The 23,221-nt window shown below is 42.2% G+C and overlaps 2 protein-coding genes across 2 annotated transcripts in view; one reads left to right on the top strand and one right to left on the bottom strand.

The window, feature by feature from the left end:
- LOC124281806 overlaps positions 1-14,588 on the top strand; it is a 19,874-nt gene extending 5,286 nt beyond the window's left edge. Inside the window, exons 2-8 of the mRNA XM_046717799.1 lie at positions 5,459-5,558; positions 7,363-7,478; positions 7,854-7,926; positions 10,761-10,903; positions 13,102-13,174; positions 13,919-14,040; positions 14,368-14,588. Of these exons, the coding sequence (XP_046573755.1) occupies positions 5,459-5,558; positions 7,363-7,478; positions 7,854-7,926; positions 10,761-10,903; positions 13,102-13,174; positions 13,919-14,040; positions 14,368-14,438 (698 nt within the window). The 3' untranslated portion in view covers positions 14,439-14,588. The remainder of the gene's footprint in view (positions 1-5,458; positions 5,559-7,362; positions 7,479-7,853; positions 7,927-10,760; positions 10,904-13,101; positions 13,175-13,918; positions 14,041-14,367) is intronic.
- On the bottom strand, positions 10,912-23,221 carry LOC124281807 (1-deoxyxylulose-5-phosphate synthase YajO-like). The gene is made up of 5 exons (XM_046717800.1): positions 23,065-23,221; positions 20,336-20,478; positions 18,375-18,516; positions 17,833-18,006; positions 10,912-11,063 (listed from the first exon to the last, which is right to left on the bottom strand). Exons 1-5 carry the CDS (start codon positions 23,170-23,172, stop codon positions 10,941-10,943), a joined length of 690 nt encoding a protein of 229 aa, XP_046573756.1. The 5' UTR covers positions 23,173-23,221; the 3' UTR covers positions 10,912-10,940.

Raw genomic sequence — 23,221 nt, 5'->3', positions numbered from 1 at the left:
ATTTCTGGAATAGTCCTGAAAGCGCCGTAAAACTAAACTCATTCACTTAATCTTGTGATTAATTTACGATATCTGGTAATGCTACAATCGCTTTGTGGATCCGGACCTGTTCCAGAGGCTGTTATTGTTCTTTCTATTCAACTGGTTTATAAGTTTCGCTTCAGAAGAAGTTATGTTTTATAGGTTTTTCGTAAATGTAACAATGTAACCTTGTCCACTCTTCAGCAATATTTCAACAATGTAACCGCTGACTCACCTTGCCCACTCTTCAGCAATATTTCAACAATGTAACCGCTGACTCACCTTGTCCACTCTTCAGCAATATGTCAACAATGTAACTGCTGACTCAACTTGTCCGCTCTTCAGCAATATTTCAACAATGTAACCGCTGACTCACCTTGTCCACTCTTCAGCAATATTTCAACAATGTAGCGCTGACTCACCTTGTCCGCTCTTCAGCAATATTTCAACAATGTAACCGCTGACTCACCTTGTCCTCTCTTCAGCAATATGTCAACAATGTAACTGCTGACTCACCTTGTCCACTCTTCAGCAATATTTCAACAATGTAACTGCTGACTCACCTTGTCCGCTCTTCAGCAATATTTCAACAATGTAACTGCTGACTCACCTTGTCCACTCTTCAGCAATATTTCAACAATGTAACTGCTGACTCACCTTGTCCGCTCTTCAGAAATATTTCAACAATGTAACTGCTGACTCACCTTGTCCACTCTTCAGCAATATTTCAACAATGTAATCGCTGACTCACCTTGTCCGCTCTTCAGCAATATTTCAACAATGTAACCGCTGACTCACCTTGTCCACTCTTCAGCAATATTTCAACAATGTAACTGCTGACTCACCTGGTCCACTCTTCAGCTATTTTTCAACAATGTAACCGCTGACTCACCTTGTCCGCTCTTCAGCAATATGTCAACAATGTAACTGCTGACTCACCTTGTCCGCTCTTCAGAAATATTTCAACAATGTAACCGCTGACTCACCTTGTCCGCTCTTCAGCAATATGTCAACAATGTAACTGCTGACTCACCTTGTCCGCTCTTCAGCAATATTTCAACAATGTAACTGCTGACTCACCTTGTCCGCTCTTCAGCAATATCTCAACAATGTAACTGCTGACTCACCTTGTCCACTCTTCAGCAATATTTCAACAATGTAACCGCTGACTCACCTTGTCCACTCTTCAGCAATATTTCAACAATGTAACTGCTGACTCACCTTGACCGCTCTTCAGCAATATTTCAACAATGTAACCGCTGACTCACCTTCTCCACTCTTCAGCAATATGTCAACAATGTAACTGCTGACTCACCTTGTCCACTCTTCAGCAATATTTCAACAATGTAACTGCTGACTCACCTGGTCCACTCTTCAGCTATATTTCAACAATGTAACCGCCGACTCACCTTGTCCGCTCTTTAGCAATATGTCAACAATGTAACCACTGACTCACCTTGTTTGCTCTTCAGCAATATGTCAACAATGTAACTGCTGACTCACCTTGTCCACTCTTCAGCAATATTTCAACAATGTAACCGCTGACTCACCTTGTCCGCTCTTCAGCAATATGTCAACAATGTAACTGCTGACTCACCTTGTCCACTCTTCAGCAATATTTCAACAATGTAACCGCTGACTCACCTTGTCCACTCTTCAGCAATATGTCAACAATGTAACCGCTGACTCACCTTGTCCTCTCTTCAGCAATATGTCAACAATGTAACTGCTGACTCACCTTGTCCTCTCTTCAGCAATATGTCAACAATGTAACCACTGACTCACCTTGTTTGCTCTTCAGCAATATTTCAACAATGTAACTGCTGACTCACCTTGTCCGCTCTTCAGCAATATGTCAACAATGTAACTGCTGACTCACCTTGTCCACTCTTCAGCAATATTTCAACAATGTAACTGCTGACTCACCTGGTCCACTCTTCAGCTATATTTCAACAATGTAACCGCCGACTCACCTTGTCCGCTCTTTAGCAATATGTCAACAATGTAACCGCTGACTCACCTTGTCCACTCTTCAGCAATATTTCAACAATGTAACTGCTGACTCACCTTGACCGCTCTTCAGCAATATTTCAACAATGTAACCGCTGACTCACCTTCTCCACTCTTCAGCAATATGTCAACAATGTAACTGCTGACTCACCTTGTCCACTCTTCAGCAATATTTCAACAATGTAACTGCTGACTCACCTGGTCCACTCTTCAGCTATATTTCAACAATGTAACCGCCGACTCACCTTGTCCGCTCTTTAGCAATATGTCAACAATGTAACCACTGACTCACCTTGTTTGCTCTTCAGCAATATTTCAACAATGTAACTGCTGACTCACCTTGTCCACTCTTCAGCAATATTTCAACAATGTAACCGCTGACTCACCTTGTCCGCTCTTCAGCAATATGTCAACAATGTAACTGCTGACTCACCTTGTCCACTCTTCAGCAATATTTCAACAATGTAACCGCTGACTCACCTTGTCCACTCTTCAGCAATATGTCAACAATGTAACCGCTGACTCACCTTTGTCCTCTCTTCAGCAATATGTCAACAATGTAACTGCTGACTCACCTTGTCCTCTCTTCAGCAATATGTCAACAATGTAACCACTGACTCACCTTGTTTGCTCTTCAGCAATATTTCAACAATGTAACTGCTGACTCACCTTGTCCGCTCTTCAGCAATATGTCAACAATGTAACTGCTGACTCACCTTGTCCACTCTTCAGCAATATTTCAACAATGTAACCGCTGACTCACCTTGTCCACTCTTCAGCAATATGTCAACAATGTAACCGCTGACTCACCTTGTCCTCTCTTCAGCAATATGTCAACAATGTAACTGCTGACTCACCTTGTCCTCTCTTCAGCAATATGTCAACAATGTAACCACTGACTCACCTTGTCCGCTCTTCAGCAATATGTCAACAATGTAACTGCTGACTCACCTTGTCCGCTCTTCAGCAATATTTCAACAATGTAATCGCTGACTCACCTTGTCCACTCTTCAGCAATATTTCAACAATGTAATCGCTGACTCACCTTGTCCACTCTTCAGCAAAAAAATAGCAAAACAGTATTTAAGTCGTTAGGTACGATGCAACGCTATATGCTAAACCAACACATCGATCTTAGTGCTAAGATGATTGTAGCTCCCATTCCTCATGATCAGCATTGGCTTATGATAGTATTCTACAGTATTATAAACATGTTTTAAGCTAGTCCAGATATAATAGCTTCCAACCTCATGCTGCAACAGGGAGGCATAATACACTGTACTGTAATAGACTCTGTTTATATTGCTATACCAGTAGTTGAAGAGGAATACCATTTAAACTGTCAATGTTTAAAAAATGCATAAGATAGAATGTTTTCCACCTTACCTATATATTGGTAACCTGTGTAAGATAGTCTTGTTAGACTTGTGTCATCTAAGGATGATGTTTTGATAAGTGTTGCTACTTTTTTCTTTAGAAGGGTATATTATGCCTGTACATTGTGCTAAAATGTTTTCAGAGCTTTCAGAGGCAAAATTAGAAATGCATAAATCTCAGTCAATATTCTACACATTAAGATCTATATGTTATTTCTTAGATATGTTATGCCTATACACTATGCAAATATGTCAGACACTTTATAAAGCAAATTACAACATACTGTCACTTTATGACACTTGTGTAAATTGAAAGATATATTCTACAGTATTATAAACATGTTTTAAGCCAGTCCAGATATAATAGCTTCCAACCTCCAACTGTAACAGGGAGGCATAATACTGCTATATTGCTATACCAGTAGTTGAAGATGAATACCATTTAAATTGTCAATGTTTAAAAAATGCATCAGATAGAATGTTTTCCTCTTACCTATATATTGGTAACCCGTGTAAAGATAGTCTCGTTAGACTTGTCATCTAAGGATGATGTTTTGATAAGTGTTGCTACTTTTTCCTTAGTAGGGTATATTACACAAATGTTTTCACAGCTTTCAGAGGCAATAATGTATGACCATTACTGGTTTTACCAGCATCAAACCAAAATGTAAAAATATTCTGTAATGTGGGCCATGGCCTTGTATACTGAAAATAAATCTGTCTGTCTGTCTGTCTGTCTATAAAAGTAGCAGTGCTAAGCGAGGCCCAGGGCGCCGAGCGTCCCTCAACATGCCCATCCACATCAAGAATTGGCAACATTCCTTAGTTATCCCCCTTTACCACTTCACCACTAGACGGCGCCAATTAAAGTTCTTGATAATATGTCTAAAACGGTTTGAGCGTATGTCTGATGCCTATCTGGTCCATAATGGTGTATCATTTTTCTGCCCCCATCATGGCACTTTCACCGCCGTATCTATTAACTGCACGAATACAGTGTCGAGTGTAGCGTTCATTTCTCCGTCGGTAGACACGCATCCTACGTTCATGGCGATACAGCAAGAACCGCGACTCATCACTAAACCAGATCCTCCTCCAGTGCACTAGGGTCCATGGTCGAACGTTTCTGCTCCATTGGAGACGATGATGATGCCGCAGAACAGGCGCTATGGTCGCATTGGTCGTATCCCATGCTGTCGTAGGCGATTTCTGATGGTTTGCGCTGATACTCCACGAAGCCCACGACTGACTGACTGACTGAGTTTGGTTTTACGCCGCTTTTAGCAATATTCCAGCAACATCACGGCGGGGGACACCAGAAATGGGCTTCACACATTGTACCCATGTGGGGATTCGAACCCGGGTCTTCGGCGTGACAAGCCAACGCTTTAACCATTAGGCTACCCCACCGCCCACGAAGCCCACGAAGCTGTGTATGCCACACTGTAGTTGCGCAGATGCAACACCCCGGATGAAGCGGTCCTGGGCCGGAGTTGTGACCTTTGGTCGACCAGTTCTCGGTCGATCTCTTGTAGAGTTGTGGAGTCTGTAGCGCTGCCACAGACGGGATATGGTACTCACGTCGAAGTGCTTGGCTACTGATGACTGACATTCTCCAGCTTCCAGACGTCCAATGGCTCTGTTTCTACAGTCTGCTTTCAGTCTTGGCATCTTGAAGGTCGCTTATACGGAACAGCTTAGAGTGATTCGCAACGGGACTGTCAGATTTTTATACCCACCGGTATGAAGCTTTAGTACCCGTATTTACACGTGTAACATGCTAACAGCTTTTACTACATGCGATTTCTCCCAGTTTTAATTCAAGGTGCTGTATTTTAGCGACAGTTCACCAAATGTTGCGTTCGTGTGCAATGAATTAGTGTAAGGGCTGTATTCACAGTTAGCAATGACATTTATATTGATTTCAAGCCTTCATCTTAAAAACATCCTACTTTTAGCTATGTGTTTCTTTTTTTGCCCAGTATATTTGGGAAGAACAGGCTCACGTCATTTATTCTACCAAACGCATTCGTTCTTCTCTCTGTTTCCAGTGTTCCTTCCAGTGGCCTGGTCCACGACTTGCACTGACTGCAAGACAGAGTATGGCACAGCCAAGACTAATGCGAGCTCAGACAACACTGTAAAATGCACGTGAGTGAAGTCGTTGTCGCATATTGTGTATATTTCATGGAGCTTGTATATTTGTTGGTTGGTTGGTTAACGCCGCACTCAACAATAGTCCAGCTATATGGCGGCGATCTGTAAATAATCGAGTCTGGACCAGACAATCCAGGGATCAACAGCATGAGCATCGATCTACGCAATTGGGATACGATGACAAGTGTAAACCACGTCAGCGAGCCTGACCACCCGACCCCGTTAGTCGCCTCTTATGACAAGCATGGGTTACTGATAACCAATTCTAACCCGGATCTTCACGGGTTGGTATATGTGTTGATACAAGGAGAGATATACATGTATAGTAATTAGCTTGTCTGTCACGGATCAGTTTTAGTTTTAGTCAATAACTAATAGGTAGTTTTTATGAAACTTTGCTCACGCAAAGGCCAGGTTGTCAACTGCTGCCTTTCGCTAAAGAGGAAATTTTATTTATGCTTTTTCATGGTAATAGTTGGATTTTTGACCTTATCGCCGCAACTAACACGTATTCTTTTATAACACTTTTCTTGAACAAAGAATAGGTAGTCATCTTGTACCCTTTGCTAGTTAGGAAGAAAATCCATGACAACAAATTACATCCTAATTAATCGGTATTCTCTTGGTAGCTCAGTACCAAGGTTGTATGCGGACAATTCGACAGGACTACTCTCATCACGTTGGACTGATCATTCTTATATGACTTGCTGTATCAATCAGATGATTTGTTTCTTTTCTGTTTGTGGGAGCGGTGTGATTTGTCAGCCTCTGCTTAGTCTTGTTTATTGTTGCTGTCTTTGGGGCGAAGGGGTAGCCTAGTGGTTAAAGCATTTGCTCGTCACGCCGAAGACCTGGTCCCGATTTCTCGACAAACTTAAGTCGGAGTTTTGACTTAAGTTAGAGTTTTTACTCAAATTTGAGAAAATGCATTTCCCAGAATGAACTAAAATCGATAATAAACTCAAACATAGTGGACAATTTGAGTTTGGTGGATAGATTACTTAAGATGTTTGGGCTCTTTTATTTAAAAAATGCAGTTGAGTTTAAAATTCAGCTGTTTCAAATTGTCAAATTCAGTTTGAAATTTGAGTAAAAACTTAAGTTTGTTTCGAGAAATCGGAGCCAGGCCCCGGTTTTTCGAAACAATTTTAAGTTTTTTATTCAAACTGAGTTTGACAATTTGAAACAGCTGAATTTTTTATATTGCTTGAAAATTACTAAAAGCGTCGTAAAACCATACTCACTCACCCACTGTAGCTCGCTGGTGTTTATGACGAAGGAACAATGTTTAGGGTCACCTGCAAGCTGCTTCGCCCGCAACGACTTCTGTCGTGCAGAGAAAACAATGTTGTAACGATCACCCTCATGAGGTTTCGAAATTATGAAAACATCAGAGTCATTCAGGCGGTATAAACACACAAAGGAACAATCTGACTATGCTTGTCGATAGAGGCGGTTAAATGGGGTTGGGTCAAGCTCGGAAAAAGGGTTGATCTTTACATCCGGGTTACAAACACTTGGTCTTCAGCAATGTTCGTGCATGTTGCTACTATCGTGATAATCGTAATTCCATTACTACGATTGATGCTCTTGATGTCAGTCTCACAGAGGCTTGTAACGTTAAAACTGCCATCAAGGTATGTACTGGCACTAACGTGGATCCTTTTATATAGCGCTAAGTGTGGTCAGTCTGTGGCCCACAATCGATTACTTACATATCGCCGTCATACAGCTGGTCTTTGCAATATTCGAATTGCATATCTTAGTAAATGACCAGTAGTTGTACCTTGTGTTCTAGTGTCCTCAGCTCCTACCTGACTTGTCTCGGGACCTCAGCTAAAGGTGATGCCGGTTGTCCACTACCAACTGATGACGCAGCCGCAATCGAAACAGATTACACGAACGCCAGTTGCTGTAAGTTCCAAGCCATGTTTGTTTGTTTGTTGTTTAACGCTGCACTCAGCAATATTTCAGTATTATTATGGCACCCTGTGAATAATCGGGTCTGGTCTAGTCAATCCAGTGATTGACGTCATGAGCATCGATCTACGCAATTGGGTTCTGTTGACATTTATTTATCAGGTCAGCGAGTCTGACCACCATATCCCCTTAGTCGCCTCTTACGACAAGCATGGGTTGCTTCTAACGCTTAATGTCTCCCAAGACATGTGAAAATATCTGATGATGGCGATGGCAAGGGTGGAATATGTAGTTTTACAGTCTTGGGATGATTCAGCTTCTGTATGGAATGAATAGTTTCCTAAGACCACGTCCATTTTCCTGTTACAGCGTCCACTGACACCTGTGTCTGTCAGAAGACGTTCTGGGCGACTGCTCAAGCCGATGACGCTGCTACCTGCATGTGAGGAGACCAATAGACTAGAGCGAACAGTATTTCTTTCTAAGATGCCAAATTTAATACTTTCTGAGGGTAATTACGATTAATCTAAGGCAGAAAACACACAACGGTGTCGGTGATCTAAATTAATAATCCTCGCACAGGGCTAACTGGCGCGCTGTTCTATTGATGTGTCTTTCCCCCCCGAACGTTACCAGAAAATACAAATGATAAACAGTTTGATGACGGTTTACGTTCGGATTAAGAATCTTCTCTAAATTATTTTAATTACATCTGTGATGAACGTAAACCATATGGGGCAATATGAACGTCGCATTTCTACTACCAACGTAAGTTTAGATCAGTTCATCCAGATGAAGCTGAGTAGTCAAGCCACATTCCACGATTGCATTGTGGGAATGTAAACATTGCGAACGTTATCGTGTCGCTGAAAACTTGTGAGTCGAATTGAGATATTTTAAATAGGGCTTCCACGGGTACTCGAGTACCCGTGGACGAGTCGGGTCTAGCTGGACTCGAGTCTATTTTCATGGACTCGAGGACTCGAAAAGGGAAGATAACTCGGATTATTTGACGTTGAAAGACTGTCTGCCATGTGCTAAGCATGAGCGGCCGTTAACGTCAAATATTAAGATAAGATATAACTTTATTATCCCGTAGGAAATTCTTATACATCCAAACTGTCTCAAAATGAATATATACACAGTTCACAAAAATACACACAATAATTACATGCTCAAATCGAATGCTATTTATAAATAAAACTGACATGATATAATTCAATTAACCACATAGGAAAAGAGGCTGAATAATTCTAGTTCTAATCACATGATGGTGATTCAAAATATTTGTTGCATTCACGAATACTTGATGGTATGAAAGACTGTCTAGCTCTGTTTGTTTTGAGGGAAGGTAATCGTCAGCAGCGTCCAGAAGGAAGTAGTTCAAAATGGTGAGATCAAATATATCAACTATCAAATCTAATTTTAGCTCCATTTTTTACAATCTGGCGCTCATAGATAAAGGGAGTATACTCGAAAGACACTCCAGAAATTTTGCAAGCAGTATTAACAATTTTGAAAAGTTTGTTTTTGTTGCGATGAGACAGATCCCCATACCAACATAGAAAATTGTAGGTCAACACACTTTGAATAAAGGTTTGATAAAAAACTGTCATTACGGTTTTGTCAATGCCTTGACGATAATAATGTTCAGAATCAGAAATTAGGCCAGTAACAGTGGCATCATCTCCAAATTTCACAGTGAACAAGTCATATATTGACAAGCAACGGATGAAGGAACACAGCCATGTGGATCTCCAGTAGAGGTTGAGAGCAAAGAAGATTGATAGCCATTGACACTGACATACTGAGTTCTATGTACCCTGAATTCTTTAACCCATCTGATAATGTTTTTATTAAGGCCTAGATTAAATAGTTTACTCCTCACACGGTGTGGCTGTATGGCTGTAGTTGTTACAAGTCTGCAGATGAGAGTAATTATTATACATCGTTTGAGATTTCACTTCTTAAAATGATTAGGTAACGATAAGGAGAACGATAAAAAATCAAATGTATGGAAGTGTCTTGATCTGGATAGTGAAAAGAGAAAAATATTACTGCGCTATGCAGGCAGTACAACCAGTACGATGAAAAAACAAAACATTTGGCAAGTAAACATCCAAATACGGATTCTGACCAATAGGAAATGTTAGTCACACGACGATATGAAGTCGGAATGAAGTAAGTGTTCACTTGTGTGATTGGAACACATGTCATGTCGGTTACGCTATCGTTTGCTTGAAAGGTATGAATTTCGAGTACTCGGGTCCGAGTCGAGTCTCACCCCTCGAGTACTCGAGTCCAAAAAAATGGACTCGTTGAAGCCCTAATTTTAAACGTTAGAAAACATAAACGTAACGTTTCCACCAGTGATGTTAGCTGCGTGAAGCAACTGCAAACCAAGAAACGGGATGCAACGGAGTAGTTTATTGTGGCGCAGTGATGCCAATACATTGTGACGTAATGCAAAAGTGCTTCTTATCGTCTGATAAAGTACTGTCGGCGCCTTTGATCTTTCACCGAAGCATCTTAGAAAAACAAATTGTTAGAGCGTACCACGTAAATGGTACGTGCATGCAGATTTGATGGGACAGAAAAGAAAATATTGTGAGCTTCTTTGATGGTTAATGGTGGGGGTGGGTTGTCAGGGTGGGTCGGGTGTGTATGTAAAATTCAACCAACTGAAATTTATGAGATTCGAATGTCTGCTAAATCAGACTCCATGGAATGGATAAGCATGTTCTTCGTTGCTGGTAGCATCCACTACTCAAACTATATTTGCATTTAGGTGTTTGTTTGTTGCCCAAGACTCCGCCTGGTGTAAACAATTACATCTGACAGGGCGATCCAGTGATTAATATTTGAACACTGGGACAGGTCAATGTACCATCAACGGTCAGGAGAATTTGATTCGCCATAATGAGTTAAATTGTCAGAATCGAACCATTCTGATAAATAGTTCTGCTTTGTATAGAACCTTACACCTAAATATACGCTCACAAGAGATACTGAATTATGTCATATCTGCTTTCTTATTGAAATAACAATATGATTATGACAAAACATGTGTTCCATTGTGAGGATGAAGCATCATAGCTTTCGTTTATCCGAGCTCATTTTGACAGCAACTTTGTAGTTCGTTGTATACATTTCTTGTAAACTATGAAGCCAACATCCCATGGCGTTATATCCGTTGTTTCTTAAGAAGAGTGATCATTATAAACGTCGTTATCTGTATCTATGTACTGTACTTACACCTAGATATATTTCGTGCAGGGCGTACAAGGCAGAACTCAACTGCCTCAGCTCAGCAAAGACACCTACTGGCTGCAACGGTACAACTACGAAAAGCGCTATCGCCACGACAGCCGAGACAGCACGCGCCTCTCTGACCAATGCTTCAGCCGATATGTGTCCAGGTAAATCACCTCTTGCATTCACTCGTAAAGATCCGGGTTAGAATTGGTCTTCAACATCCCATGCTTGTCGCTCATCTTCCACATTTTGTTCTGATGTGAAGGTGTATTGGCATACGCACGTGCAAGAAGCAGCGACCGCAGGTGTCAGTGAACGAGGTCGCTGTAACAGGACAATGGACGTTGCATTAGGTGAGGTGAGGTGAAATTGGGTTTTACGTCGTGCTTGAGAATATTTCGCTCATATGACGACGTGCATGCGTGTATGTGTAATGTGCGGCTGCTTGTACTAGCCCAGACTTAAGCTGGTTTTATAGTGCTAGCTCACTGAGATACCATACCGCAGTTAAGCATGAATACCCCACTCAGACACATTATACTGACTCCGAGCCGACCAGTCCTTGTTGTGCCCATTAATGCCGAGCGCCAGCAAGGGACCAACAAGTACCATATTTTACCGTCTTTTGGTATGACGCGGTCGGGGATCGAACCCGCGACCTTCCGCTCTCCGGGCGGACGCTCTAACCACTACACCACGGAGGCGGTCACGTTGTCTTAAGAAGGTATAATAAATTTAATCCACATTGAAACCGAATCATCTTCATGATGCAAAGAAGTTCCCAGACTATAAAACTGCAGTTTCCACCCTTGCCATCATCACCAACTGTTCCCGGTCACAGACACAGATCATTCACAGATATTTCCACATGTCTTGGTAGCCATTAAGGGTTAGAATTGATCTTCAGTAGCCCCATGCTTGTCGTAAGAGGTGACTAACGGGATCGGTCGGTCAGGCTCGCTGACTTGGTTGACACATGTCATCGTATCCCAATTGCTTAGATCGATGCTCATGCTGTTGATCACTGGATTGTCTGGTCCAGATTTGATTATTTGGTGACTGCCACCATATAGCTGTGATATTGTTGAGTGCGGTGTTAAACAAAAAAAAAGAAAGAAAGAAAACCTCTTACAATCACAGTCGCACAAGTCAAGTGACGACATTCCAATCATGTGTTTGGAAAACAGACAACACTGGAGGGTTTTGATCTGGTTTCAGGGTCAACAGGATCCGCAGTTGCTTCTTAATTATATGTGGGGGAGGTGGGGTAGCCGAGTGGTTAAAGCGGTCGCTCGTCACACTGAACACCCGGGTTCGAGCCCCCGCATGGGTATAATGTGTGAAACCCATTTCTGGTGTTCCCCGCCGTGATATTGCAGGGGTATTACTAAAGGTGGCGTAAAACTCAACTCACTCACTCTTAATTATATGTACGGTTTTGTGTCCCGTTGTCGTACAAAGATGGGGCGGTGGGGTAGCCTAGTGGCTAAAGCGTTGGCTCGTCACACCGAAGACCCGGGTTCGAATCCCCACATGGGTACAATGTGTGAAGCCCATTTCTGGTGTCCTTCGCTGTGATGTTGCTGGAATATTGCTAATAGCGGCGTAAAATCAAACTCAGTCAGTCAGTCGTACAAAGATAGTTCACTCAAATCCCAGGTTAATTCATAATATGGCTCTTGGTTTGCCTGCACCATTCATGCACTCGTCTTAGTTGGACTGGGTCTCTCGTGATAGTCCGAGAAAGATTGATTGAACTAATTAACAACAATTTCGTTTGTCTTCTCTTAAAAATCGGATAATGTTTACCTCTTATAGTGAATGGTCAGGAAGACTCATATTACTCAGACCCTTCTCAGAACCAGACGTAGCACTTATTACACGCTGGACAATGTTAAACAGGCCATGTAGACTTGCCATCCGTGGGACATCCGTAGTGTGTTATTCATCTCAAAACTCTTTAGCAAGGGAGCAGGCTGGTGGAAAAAAATATAAACAAAAAACATTTTTTACTATTCCATAAAATTTCAAAATTTATAATAGTCCAGTCGCGTTGCTTCGGAAACATTTTTCTTTACAAATGTAGAGACTGACAAAGAAAGATCAGGCTGACCAGGTTGTGTATTTGTGTGCAAGGGTAAGAATATCTGATGTTTCCATACTAGGGCATTAATGTCCACAGCGGTGGGGAATTGAGATAAGAATACTTATGAAAACTTTCATTATTTCACTTCGGTATGAAAATTCAGAGCAGACGGGAGAAACGCTGGAAAATACGGACTGCCTTAAGCCGGCCCGATAAAGCTGAAGGACTGCTTAAAACCATGCCACATTTATACTTTTATGTTGCTTTCCACTCCAGCTCCGACCAGTACTTGCCAGTGTGAGATTGACGCTGCCAAGGGCGACAACAGCGACAGTACCAAATACTGCAAGTAAGCACGACTTTAAAGTACCGTTATGTCCTATGTAGAATTTAAAAGCTACTTTTTAAGTTTATAATCTGCTACAGTCAAACACCACTGTTTCGAAGTTGGAGAGACCTACGGAAATACTTCGAGTTATCCGAGGTTCAACTCAACCGAAAAGTATATGAATACGAAGGGACCAAGCTTGGACACAATCGGAAGTTGTCTGTGTATTCGAACTTTGAAACGCTGCAGGCCCTAAGGACCTAGAACCATAAAAAGTTATGGATTCTGATCAGAATGTGTAGGCTCTATATTTTAGCTACAATATAAGTAATTCCCAGCAAACACAAAATGTGACAACTAACAAACTGAGTTAAAAAGATAAATTTTACTCCCTGACTTGTCTTCATTAACACCAAATCAACGTCCATGTCAAGATCCAAGTCTTCTGAAAAGTCGGAATCAGAATGTACATACAGGGATATGTCACTTATTGGGGATAAAATGCTGTCGGCCAGCAGAAGGCCTGCCATAAGGACCTGCAGAAAACGAAAGCTGTGGCTCCGAGTGGTTTTCAGTCGGCTTCGGGCCTAGAGACCGACATTGATTTCGAACGGTAAATATTGTTGATTTGGGGGAGGGGCAAAGGGTTGGGGTGGCTCAAATGACACCCATGTAGTGAAGGTCTAATGTATCGAAATAACTTTAATGTTCTAATCTCCATGTTATCGTTCGTTGTTATTTCTGAATATCGTCTTTGTGATACAGTGTCCTGACAACCCTGAGAACTTGCCTGTCCCTCATCACAAACACCACAGAGCCCGGATGTACCGCTGTAACCCATGCCGCACTAGTCACCAGCACAGGCACCAAGTACACGTCCGCTCAGTGTCAGTGTTATCTTTGATTTTTATGGGGCGGTGGGGTAGTCCAGTGGTTGAAGCGCTCGCTCGTTACGACTAAAGACCAAGTTCGATACTCGTGTCGTCCGCCGTGCATTCGTGATCAACTCGTGTTATTCCGGGTTACGGAAAGGGGCGAGTGGTGGCGAATTGTCCGTCGTAATGTTGCTGGAATATTGCTCAAAGCGCAGTAAAACCTTACTCACTCACTTTCAATTTTATGTCATAACTCGGACATTGATGAAACATACAGTAATTTGCTTGTCCTTAATATTAGATGATGATCTAATCCAAATTTGGACATTCTCTTTTCAGGTGCTGCAGACCACGTGACCTTTGTGATGACGTCACTGGTGCTCTCGCTGTTGGCCACTGTGTTTCTGTAGTGACCTCAACCCGTCGTGTGTGAAGTCGACAATGTCGCCCATCTTCGCTAGTTGTTCTTAAAGGTCTGCACACTCAGCAGAATCTATCATATGCAATCTTATATCTTAATACTTATATCTTAATACTAATATCTTAATACTTATATCTTAATACTTATATCTGAATACTTATATCTTAATACTTATATCTTAATACTTATATCTTAATACTTATATCTTAATACTTATATCTGAATACTTTAAGGTGATGTTTCTATGTTATTTCTCCCCTATCATTCCTTTAACCGTATGAAAAACCGGGCTGACCTATACAAACATTGAACACACACATTAATAGCATACCAGTATGCAGTAAACACACGGTAACCTGTTAGTGATTAATAGGTCTGTTCCACAGCATGGTCAAAGCATATGACGTGTCCAGCACTCGCTTGTCACTGACCGCATTAAATTGATCATGGAAATAGATTCAAACGTGTCCGAAACGTCATAAACTAATATTCTAAAATCGTACCTATTGAATAACAACTCGGTCCTGTTAATTTAATCTTTCTTCTTATTCGTATAACAAATCGATATCGTACATACCAGTCAAACCTTTGATATTGTGAAACACTACAACATAATTAAGACCCAGTGATACAATTACCCTGTGAATTTCTCGAACTTAATTACCATTGTAAGCTATTTGGCAAGAATATCTGAGCTGTACGCTTGTTCAGTCACATGACTTATGTGAGTCAATCCCAGAGAGAACAAAATGGCTGCAATGCATGACGTCATCCTTGTATATCACATAGTACTTCAGTATAATACAAGGAAGTGTCACGATGTTTGTATATTTCACCCCACGAGTCCCGTGCCCTGATGATGTGTTGAGTTTCTGATTGTAAACTTCAGTTGTTCCACTGAAATAAACGGCACTGGTCTCGATAGCTGGTGTTTGTGTTTTGTTTAAAAATATATACTTGAATTTTATTGAGTTAGAGTTTAGGCGGACTGAAACAGGTACATTACGAAAACGCAACTTAACCATTTCGAGGCATCCGTTGTTTGAGTAGAGAATGATGTTTATGTAACATCCAATTACCGTTGCAGATTTACACACCAAGGCTTATACTATGATTCAGTTCGAACAAAAGGGCTGTGGAGATGGGGTAGTTCAGAGGGTAAAGTGTTCCCTTGTCAAGATGAAAACTCGGTTTGATTCTTCATTTGGGTAAAAGCACATTTCTCCTCTATTTCTAAAACAATACTTACACGAACTAAGGCATTCTCTTCCCACAGAGGTGACTCCTGTCATATCTTCCTACGTAACCTCTGTTCTAATACGGCCCTTTCATGGTGTGAGCGTTCAAGACTCGTGATTGGAGGCAATCAGATTTAGTTGTGCAATCAGCGACGTTGTTTCAAAAGTGATCATTCGCAAGGCCTCGGTAATTTCCGTATACTTCGAGAAAACTAAACCTCTTCCCCTGCGCGATGCGCAAACGTTTCTTCTAGACAGAACTCAGTCATGTTATGGCGGATCAGTGGCATCTCCATCGCCGTCGTTGACAACGGACAAGCTAGCCATTAAACGTCTTGTGTGTAACATCAACACAAGTCCCCGGCAGATGGGGGATATTTGTGGCCCCACATTTGCTTGTGTTAGTCAAGTTGATATCTAAGTCGATGTAACACGTGTTCTGATTGGATAGAAAGAAGGGAGATAATTCGTGTTGCGATCTTTTGCCGCTAAGGGATTTTACGAGAACCGGGAAATATGGCCGTATTAGAAGAGAGGTTACGTAGGAAGATATGACAGGAGTAACCTCTGTGGGAAGAGAATGGAACTAAGGGTGATTCACTGAATATCACACGTGTGATGATCGGTGCGCATGCAGTTGATCACTAGATTGTCTGGCCCAGACTCGATAATTTACTGACAGACGCCATAGAGCTGGGGTGCTACTGGAAATTGGAATGCTGAATAATGTCAGGGATGGCAACATTTCAGTAATATACGATGGCCTGTAAAGAAACAGTTATAGTCCAGACAAACCTGTGATTGAAAGCATGAGCATCCACCATTGCCGTCTGTGATCGGGGACCCTTCTACCAGGCCACACATTGGAGCCATCTCATCCTGGCATCGTCTACCTTCAGCATCAACCACCTGCCTTAACCATCCTGGCATCGTCTACCTTCACTGTCAGCCACCTACCTTAACCATCCTGGCATCGTCTACCTTCACTGTCAACCACCTACCTTAATCATCCTGGCATCGTCTACCTTCACTGTCAACCACCCACCTTAACCATCCTGGCATCGTCTACCTTCAGCATCAACCACCTACCTTAACCATCCTGGCATCGACTTCCTTCACTGTCAACCCCCTAGCTTAACCATCCTGGCATCGTCTACCTTCAGCATCAACCACCCACCTTAACCATCCTGGCATCGTCTACCTTCACTGTCAACCGCCTACCTTAACCATCCTGGCATCGTCTACCTTCACTGTCAACCACCCACCTTAATCATCCTGGCATCGTCTACCTTCAGCATCAACTACCCACCTTAACCATCCTGGCATCGTCTACCTTCACTGTCAACCACCTACTTTAACCATCCTGGCATCGTCTACCTTCATTGTCAACCACCTACCTTAACCACCCTGGCGTCGTCTACCTTCACTGTCAACCACCTACCTTAACCATCCTGGCATCGTTTACCTTCAGCATCAACCACCTACCTTAACCATACTGGCATCGTCTACCTTCACTGTCAACCACCCACCTTAACCATCCTGGCATCGTCTACCTACACTGTAGACAGTGCAATCACTCCATGCACATCGGCCACCTTCAACCCTGACCTCCCCATGAAGTTGTAGGAAAGTTTACACTCCTCGGGTACAGTAGCCATCTTTGTTGATGGACGGGTATTAGCTACTACCCCACTCGGACACCCGTCCGTTGACCTAGTGAAGGGAAGTAACTCTGGCCTTCTTGATATGGACACTGCAGTGAAAGGTTGACCACGTGTTGTTCCAGCGTCAACAGATCGACACATTCTAGCCAGACGTCAGTGATGTTTAGAGTAGAGTGAGTGAGTAAAAGGTTTTACGCCGCCTTTAGGAATTTTCCAGCAATATCACATCGGGGGAAACCAGAAATGGGCTTCACACATAGTACCCATGTAGGGAATCGGACCCGGGTCTTCGGCGTGACGAGCGAACGCTTTAACCATTACTAGGCTACCCCACCGCCCCTAAGAGAGTAGAAATAGTCGCCAACAGTCTCAAGTGAGTCAGTGAGTGAGTTTAGTTTTACGCCGCGTTTAGCAATATTGTTTGCAATGTCAAAGCGGGAGACACCGCATTGTACATATGTGGGGAATCGAACCCTTTTACCTGTAAGCTAATGAAGGGGTTGATGCCCAGCTTGTCTGTGGTACATGCTATCTTCTGTAGCTGCCAGCCCACCACGTTACTGGCACCGACGTAGAGCACCTTCCCACACCGAACAAGGTCATGGAACGTACGGAGTGTTTCTTCGATGGGAGTTCCATCATCCCAACAATGCATCTGAAACAATTACATGTTTTGCAACAAACCTTTTTATCAGAGTATCTGCAACTGTTGCCACACCTCTGCTACAATTGGTCCTCAGCAACCACAACTTGAGACGACTAACGGGACAGGGGGCCAGGCCGTGTCATGGTATCCCAACTGTGTACATAAATGCTCACGATATCAATCACTGGATTGTTTGGACTCGATTATTTACAGAACGGTATATAGTTATACAGGAATATTTGTGAGTGTGGCATTAAAAATCTTGCGTTCATCAGGTATAAATTCACGTATTGCATTTTACATTCACTTGGAACAGATCCACGATCGGCATTTTACACTGACCTGGTACAGAGACACGCTTTGCATTAATTACCAACCTGGTACAGATCCACATAGTTTGTCTGGAGTCTCTCGAGACTGTTCTGAATATTCTGGACAATATGGCGACGACTGAGACCAACCCCACTTGGCACGATTCCTCTAACCTTTGTTGCAATAACAAACTGGTCACGTGATTGTCTGAAACAACGACAGTGGCCAGAGTGTCAATAAATATTATCGATGAAGCAATTACAGCAATTATACCTGTGTACGAAACTACTAGTCGATGAGGCTCCTGTACATCAAGGCATTCCTACCTGTGCATAATACAACAGGTCCACGAAAGTCCTCTACGCATTTCTATAGATGAATAGTACTACTGGTCAGTGAAGGTCATCTGCATTGAGGCATTCCTATAGATGAGTAGTACTACTGGTCAGTGAAAGTCCTCTACATTGAGGCATTCCTATAGATGAGTAGTACTACTGGTCAATGAAGGTCCTCTACATTGAGGCATTCCTATAGATGAATAGTACTACTGGTCAATGAAGGTCCTCTACATTGAGGCATTCCTATAGATGAATAGTACTACTGGTCAATGAAGGTCCTCTACATTGAGGCATTCCTATAGATGAATAGTACTACTGGTCAATGAAGGTCCTCTACATTGAGGCATTCCTATAGATGAATAGTACTACTGGTCAATGAAGGTCCTCTACATTGAGGCATTCCTATAGATGAGTAGTACTACTGGTCAATGAAGGTCCTCTACATTGAGGCATTCCTATAGATGAGTAGTACTACTGGTCAATGAAAGTCCTCTACATTGAGGCATTCCTATAGATGAGTAGTACTACTGGTCAATGAAGGTCCTCTACATTGAGGCATTCCTATAGATGAATAGTACAACTGGTCAATGAAAGTCCTCTACATTGAGGCATTCCTATAGATGAGTAGTACTACTGGTCAATGAAAGTCCTCTACATTGAGGCATTCCTATAGATGAGTAGTACGACTGGTCAATGAAAGTCCTCTACATTGAGGCATTCCTATAGATGAATAGTACTACTGGTCAATGAAGGTCCTCTACATTGAGGCATTCCTATAGATGAGTAGTACTACTGGTCAATGAAGGTCCTCTACATTGAGGCATTCCTATAGATGAATAGTACAACTGGTCAATGAAAGTCCTCTACATTGAGGCATTCCTATAGATGAATAGTACTACTGGTCAGTGAAAGTCCTCTACATTAAGGCATTCCTATAGATGAATAGTACTACTGGTCAATGAAAGTCCTCTACATTGAGGCATGCCTATAGATGAATAGTAATACTGGTCAGTGAAGGTCCTCTGCATTCAGACATTTCTATAATAATACTACCGATCCATTAAGGTTCTCTGCGTTGAGGCATTCCTATGGACGAATAATATTATATACTACCGATCCATAAAGGTCCTCTGCATCGAGGCATTTCTCTGGACGAATAAAATTACCGATCTAAGAAGGTCCTCTACTTGGAGGCATAACCTGTGGACAAATGATATCATATACTAACGATCTAAGAAGGTCCTCTATGTCGAGGCATAACCTATGGACAAATGATATTATATACTACCGACCCACGAAGGTCCTCTACGTGCAGGCATTCCTATGGACAAATGATTTTATATACTACCGAGCTATGAAGGTCCTCTACGTTGAGGCATTCGTATAGACAAATATAATTATATACTACCGATCCAAGAAGGTCCTTTACGTTGAAACTTTCCTATGGACAAATAATACTACCGATGCAAGAAGGTCCTCTACGTTGAGGCATTCCTTTGGACGAATAATATTATATACTACCGATCAAAAAAGGTCCTCTACGTTGAGGCATTCCTGTGGACGAATAATACTACCGGTCTCAGAAAGGCCTCTACGTAGCTGGATTCATTTTTTACTCTCGCACAGATAATCCTTTCAAGTTATACTAGAGACTGGTATGATTGATATTATGAAGATGCATAACATACTTTGTTAACCAGGATCCGAGGAACTTCTCTGACAATCCTTGCGAGTAAACGTCCGCAGTGTCGATGAAGTTCCCTCCCCACTGGACGTAGCGCTCAAGTAGCTGGTGGGAGTATTCCTCTGAGGCCTGACTGGGTCTGCTACCCTGAATAACAGCATTGTGTGCGTGAGTGGTGGTTTGTGTTAGGTTTACAAAATTGAATGTGTCACAGTTTTGAATGAGTGAGTGAGTGAATTTAGTTTTACGCCGCACTCAGCAATATTCCACCTATATGGCAGCGGTATATAAATAATCTAGCCTGGACCAGACAACCCAGTGATTAACATCATGAGCATCGATCGACGCAATTGGGATACGATAACATGTGTCAGTCAGCCAAGTCAGCGAGCCTAACCACCCGATCCCGTTAGTCGCCTCTTACTACAAGAATGGGTTACTGAAGATTAATTCTAACTCAGATCTTCACGGGTCACACACAGTCTTGAAGGTTTACAGTCAGGCAACTATATATATTCTGAACATATCTCATTAAATCAAATTAAACATTGACTCGGAGATGAAGGTATGAAGACATCCCCACAGAAGGTTTTGTCAGATGAGAGGCTGTGGCGTAGCCTAGTAGCTAAAGCGTTCGCTCGTCACGCTGAAGACACAGGTTCGATTCCACACATGGGTACAATTTGTGAAGATAATTTCTGGTGTCCCCTCCCGTGAAACTACTGGAACATTGCTAAAAGCGGCGAGAAATCATACTCACTCAGATACATAAAAATACATGCAAGCGATGAACTCGTTTCCATAATTGTTAAAAATGGTTAACGCCAGAAAATAACTCGCTTATCCCATGGAGCAGATTCCGGACTCAGCATTCATTATATCTAATGCACTCTCTCTCTCTCTGTCCCTATCTATCTCTCTCTCTCTCTTTATTACGTACGCACGCACGCACGCACGCACGCACGCACGCACACATATATATACATGTATATACGCACGCACGCACAACACATGTTGTTTTATTTAAATCTAAAATCACTAGATTCTGTGCTGAGATGTTGCGCATGACAAATGATTATACACAGTAATTTATGGCTATGTGTGTGTGAGAGAGAGAGAGAGAGAGAGAGAGAGAGAGAGAGAGAGAGAGAGAGAGAGAGAGAGAGAGAGAGAGAGAGAGAGAGAGAGAGAGAAAGAGAGGGAGGGAGATGTTGAAGATTTTAAGGGGGGTCACCCATTTTACTCTGGGGAGGTTGTATCCCATAACCCCTACATGCCACTACCCCTACAGCCCAGTACCCCTACAATTAGTTAAAACAACACACGGCATTTACCTGTCTGGCATAATGAACTGACCCAAAGAGAGATTTCTACTTCCCCTGTGGAACCACAACCTGACAACTGGGCCGAGGACAAACAACAATCTAGAAGGTTTTCACAACCGACTGAACCGTGCAATTCCACACAGGCATCCGAACATATACAGATTTGTAGAAGTCATTAGGAGAATTGAACATGCTGAGAGGGTGAAGATTTCACAAATAGACTTTGGTGCTGCGACAAGAAGCAGAAAGCGAGTCTTCAGGGAGATTGACAATCGCCTGTGTAGACTCAAGGAGCAGCTTGAGCTTGGACAGTAATCACCTCTTCAGTTCTTGGACGCCGTCGGCTATCTGCTTAAGCTGGGATAGATTGAAACACTGAATGTTCATAGACTGAAACACTTGACACAAATGACTATGTTAACATTGAATGTTAACAGTTAATTGTTAATGTCCATCAAAGAATCATGATGACGAATTATTGTTAATTGTTATTAAAATCTTGATGATGACAAATGATGATCACTTTTCATTAAAATCATTCTCTCAACCTTTTAGTTGTGTGTTGTTATGTCTCTTAAGTGGATTAGTCCATTGTGTGGAATAGGTAACAGGCAGTGGATTAACAGTGCAACAGACCGTAAACTATGTTGTTATAAGCTGTAGGGGTAGTGGCATGTAGGGGTAATGGGGGGTTACCTCTGGGGAGGTAGGGTGGTCATCAATTTTTTACACATGTATCTAGGTCGGGTCAGCAATTTTGTAAAGACAAATATTCAAGAATTATGCCTTAAAAACGGAAAGGGGGAATGGGGGTCATTGCCTTTGTACATGACATGCAGGGGGGTCACTTACTTTGTACATAAATTTTTGGGGGGGTCATTCACATTGTACATGTTTCTCCATAAAAATCTCCCCCCCCGCCATAAATTATGAACTGTCCCTAATGACTTATATAGCACACGGTTTGCTAATTAATGTACATCATTATAAAATTTTCCTTTTCAGTTTCACCTGTCTTGACTTTAACCTGACTATAGATCTATGTACATCTATGTGCAGAGGTTCTTTATGTGATATACTAGCAGAAACAGCTACAATAAACTATCGTAATCTTGTCATTCTTCAGATGTATATTAATCGTAAATGGGTAACATGAATGTCGATTATACACTGCTTAGAGTAAGTTGTCACTTACAAAATACCATCTATTTAAGACACACACCTTTCAAATAATCTGACCACAAAAATGACCGACAAAATCGGTTCGAGGCATTTATACTATACCTTCTAATTAAGTTACATTGACTACTGACTTGTGTCACCCCTATCAAGACCCTCACGAGAGCTTTGGGCAAATGTCATGACAAATCGGCTCCGACAGGAAAACACGTGCGACTCCACGACTCACCCCAGGATTCCCAAACGTCCCCGTGCCGAGACACATGTTGGCGACGTTCAGGCCAGACCTTCCCAAGAAGTTGTAGGAAAGTTTACACTCCTCGGGTACAGTAGCCATCTTTGTTGATGGACGGGTATTAGCTACTACCCCACTCGGACACCCATCC

This window comes from Haliotis rubra, unplaced genomic scaffold (assembly GCF_003918875.1).
Source record: "Haliotis rubra isolate DU_JTF1 unplaced genomic scaffold, ASM391887v1 Scf29, whole genome shotgun sequence".
NCBI lineage: Eukaryota > Metazoa > Mollusca > Gastropoda > Lepetellida > Haliotidae > Haliotis > Haliotis rubra.
This window is presented reverse-complemented; position numbering and strand designations above follow the sequence as displayed.

What these genes read in the sequence shown, in the direction of transcription:
- LOC124281807 (XM_046717800.1), bottom strand. Translation starts at nt 23,172, where the DNA reads ATGGCTACTGTACCCGAGGAGTGTAAACTTTCCTACAACTTCTTGGGA. An exon ending in GGACGTTTGGGAATCCTGGG is followed by an intron (nt 20,479 to 23,064) that starts GTGAGTCGTGGA and finishes GCTGTTATTCAG; the next exon opens with GGTAGCAGACCCAGTCAGGC. An exon ending in ACCCCTTCATTAGCTTACAG is followed by an intron (nt 11,064 to 17,832) that starts GTAAAAGGGTTC and finishes GTCCTGTTACAG; the next exon opens with CGACCTCGTTCACTGACACC.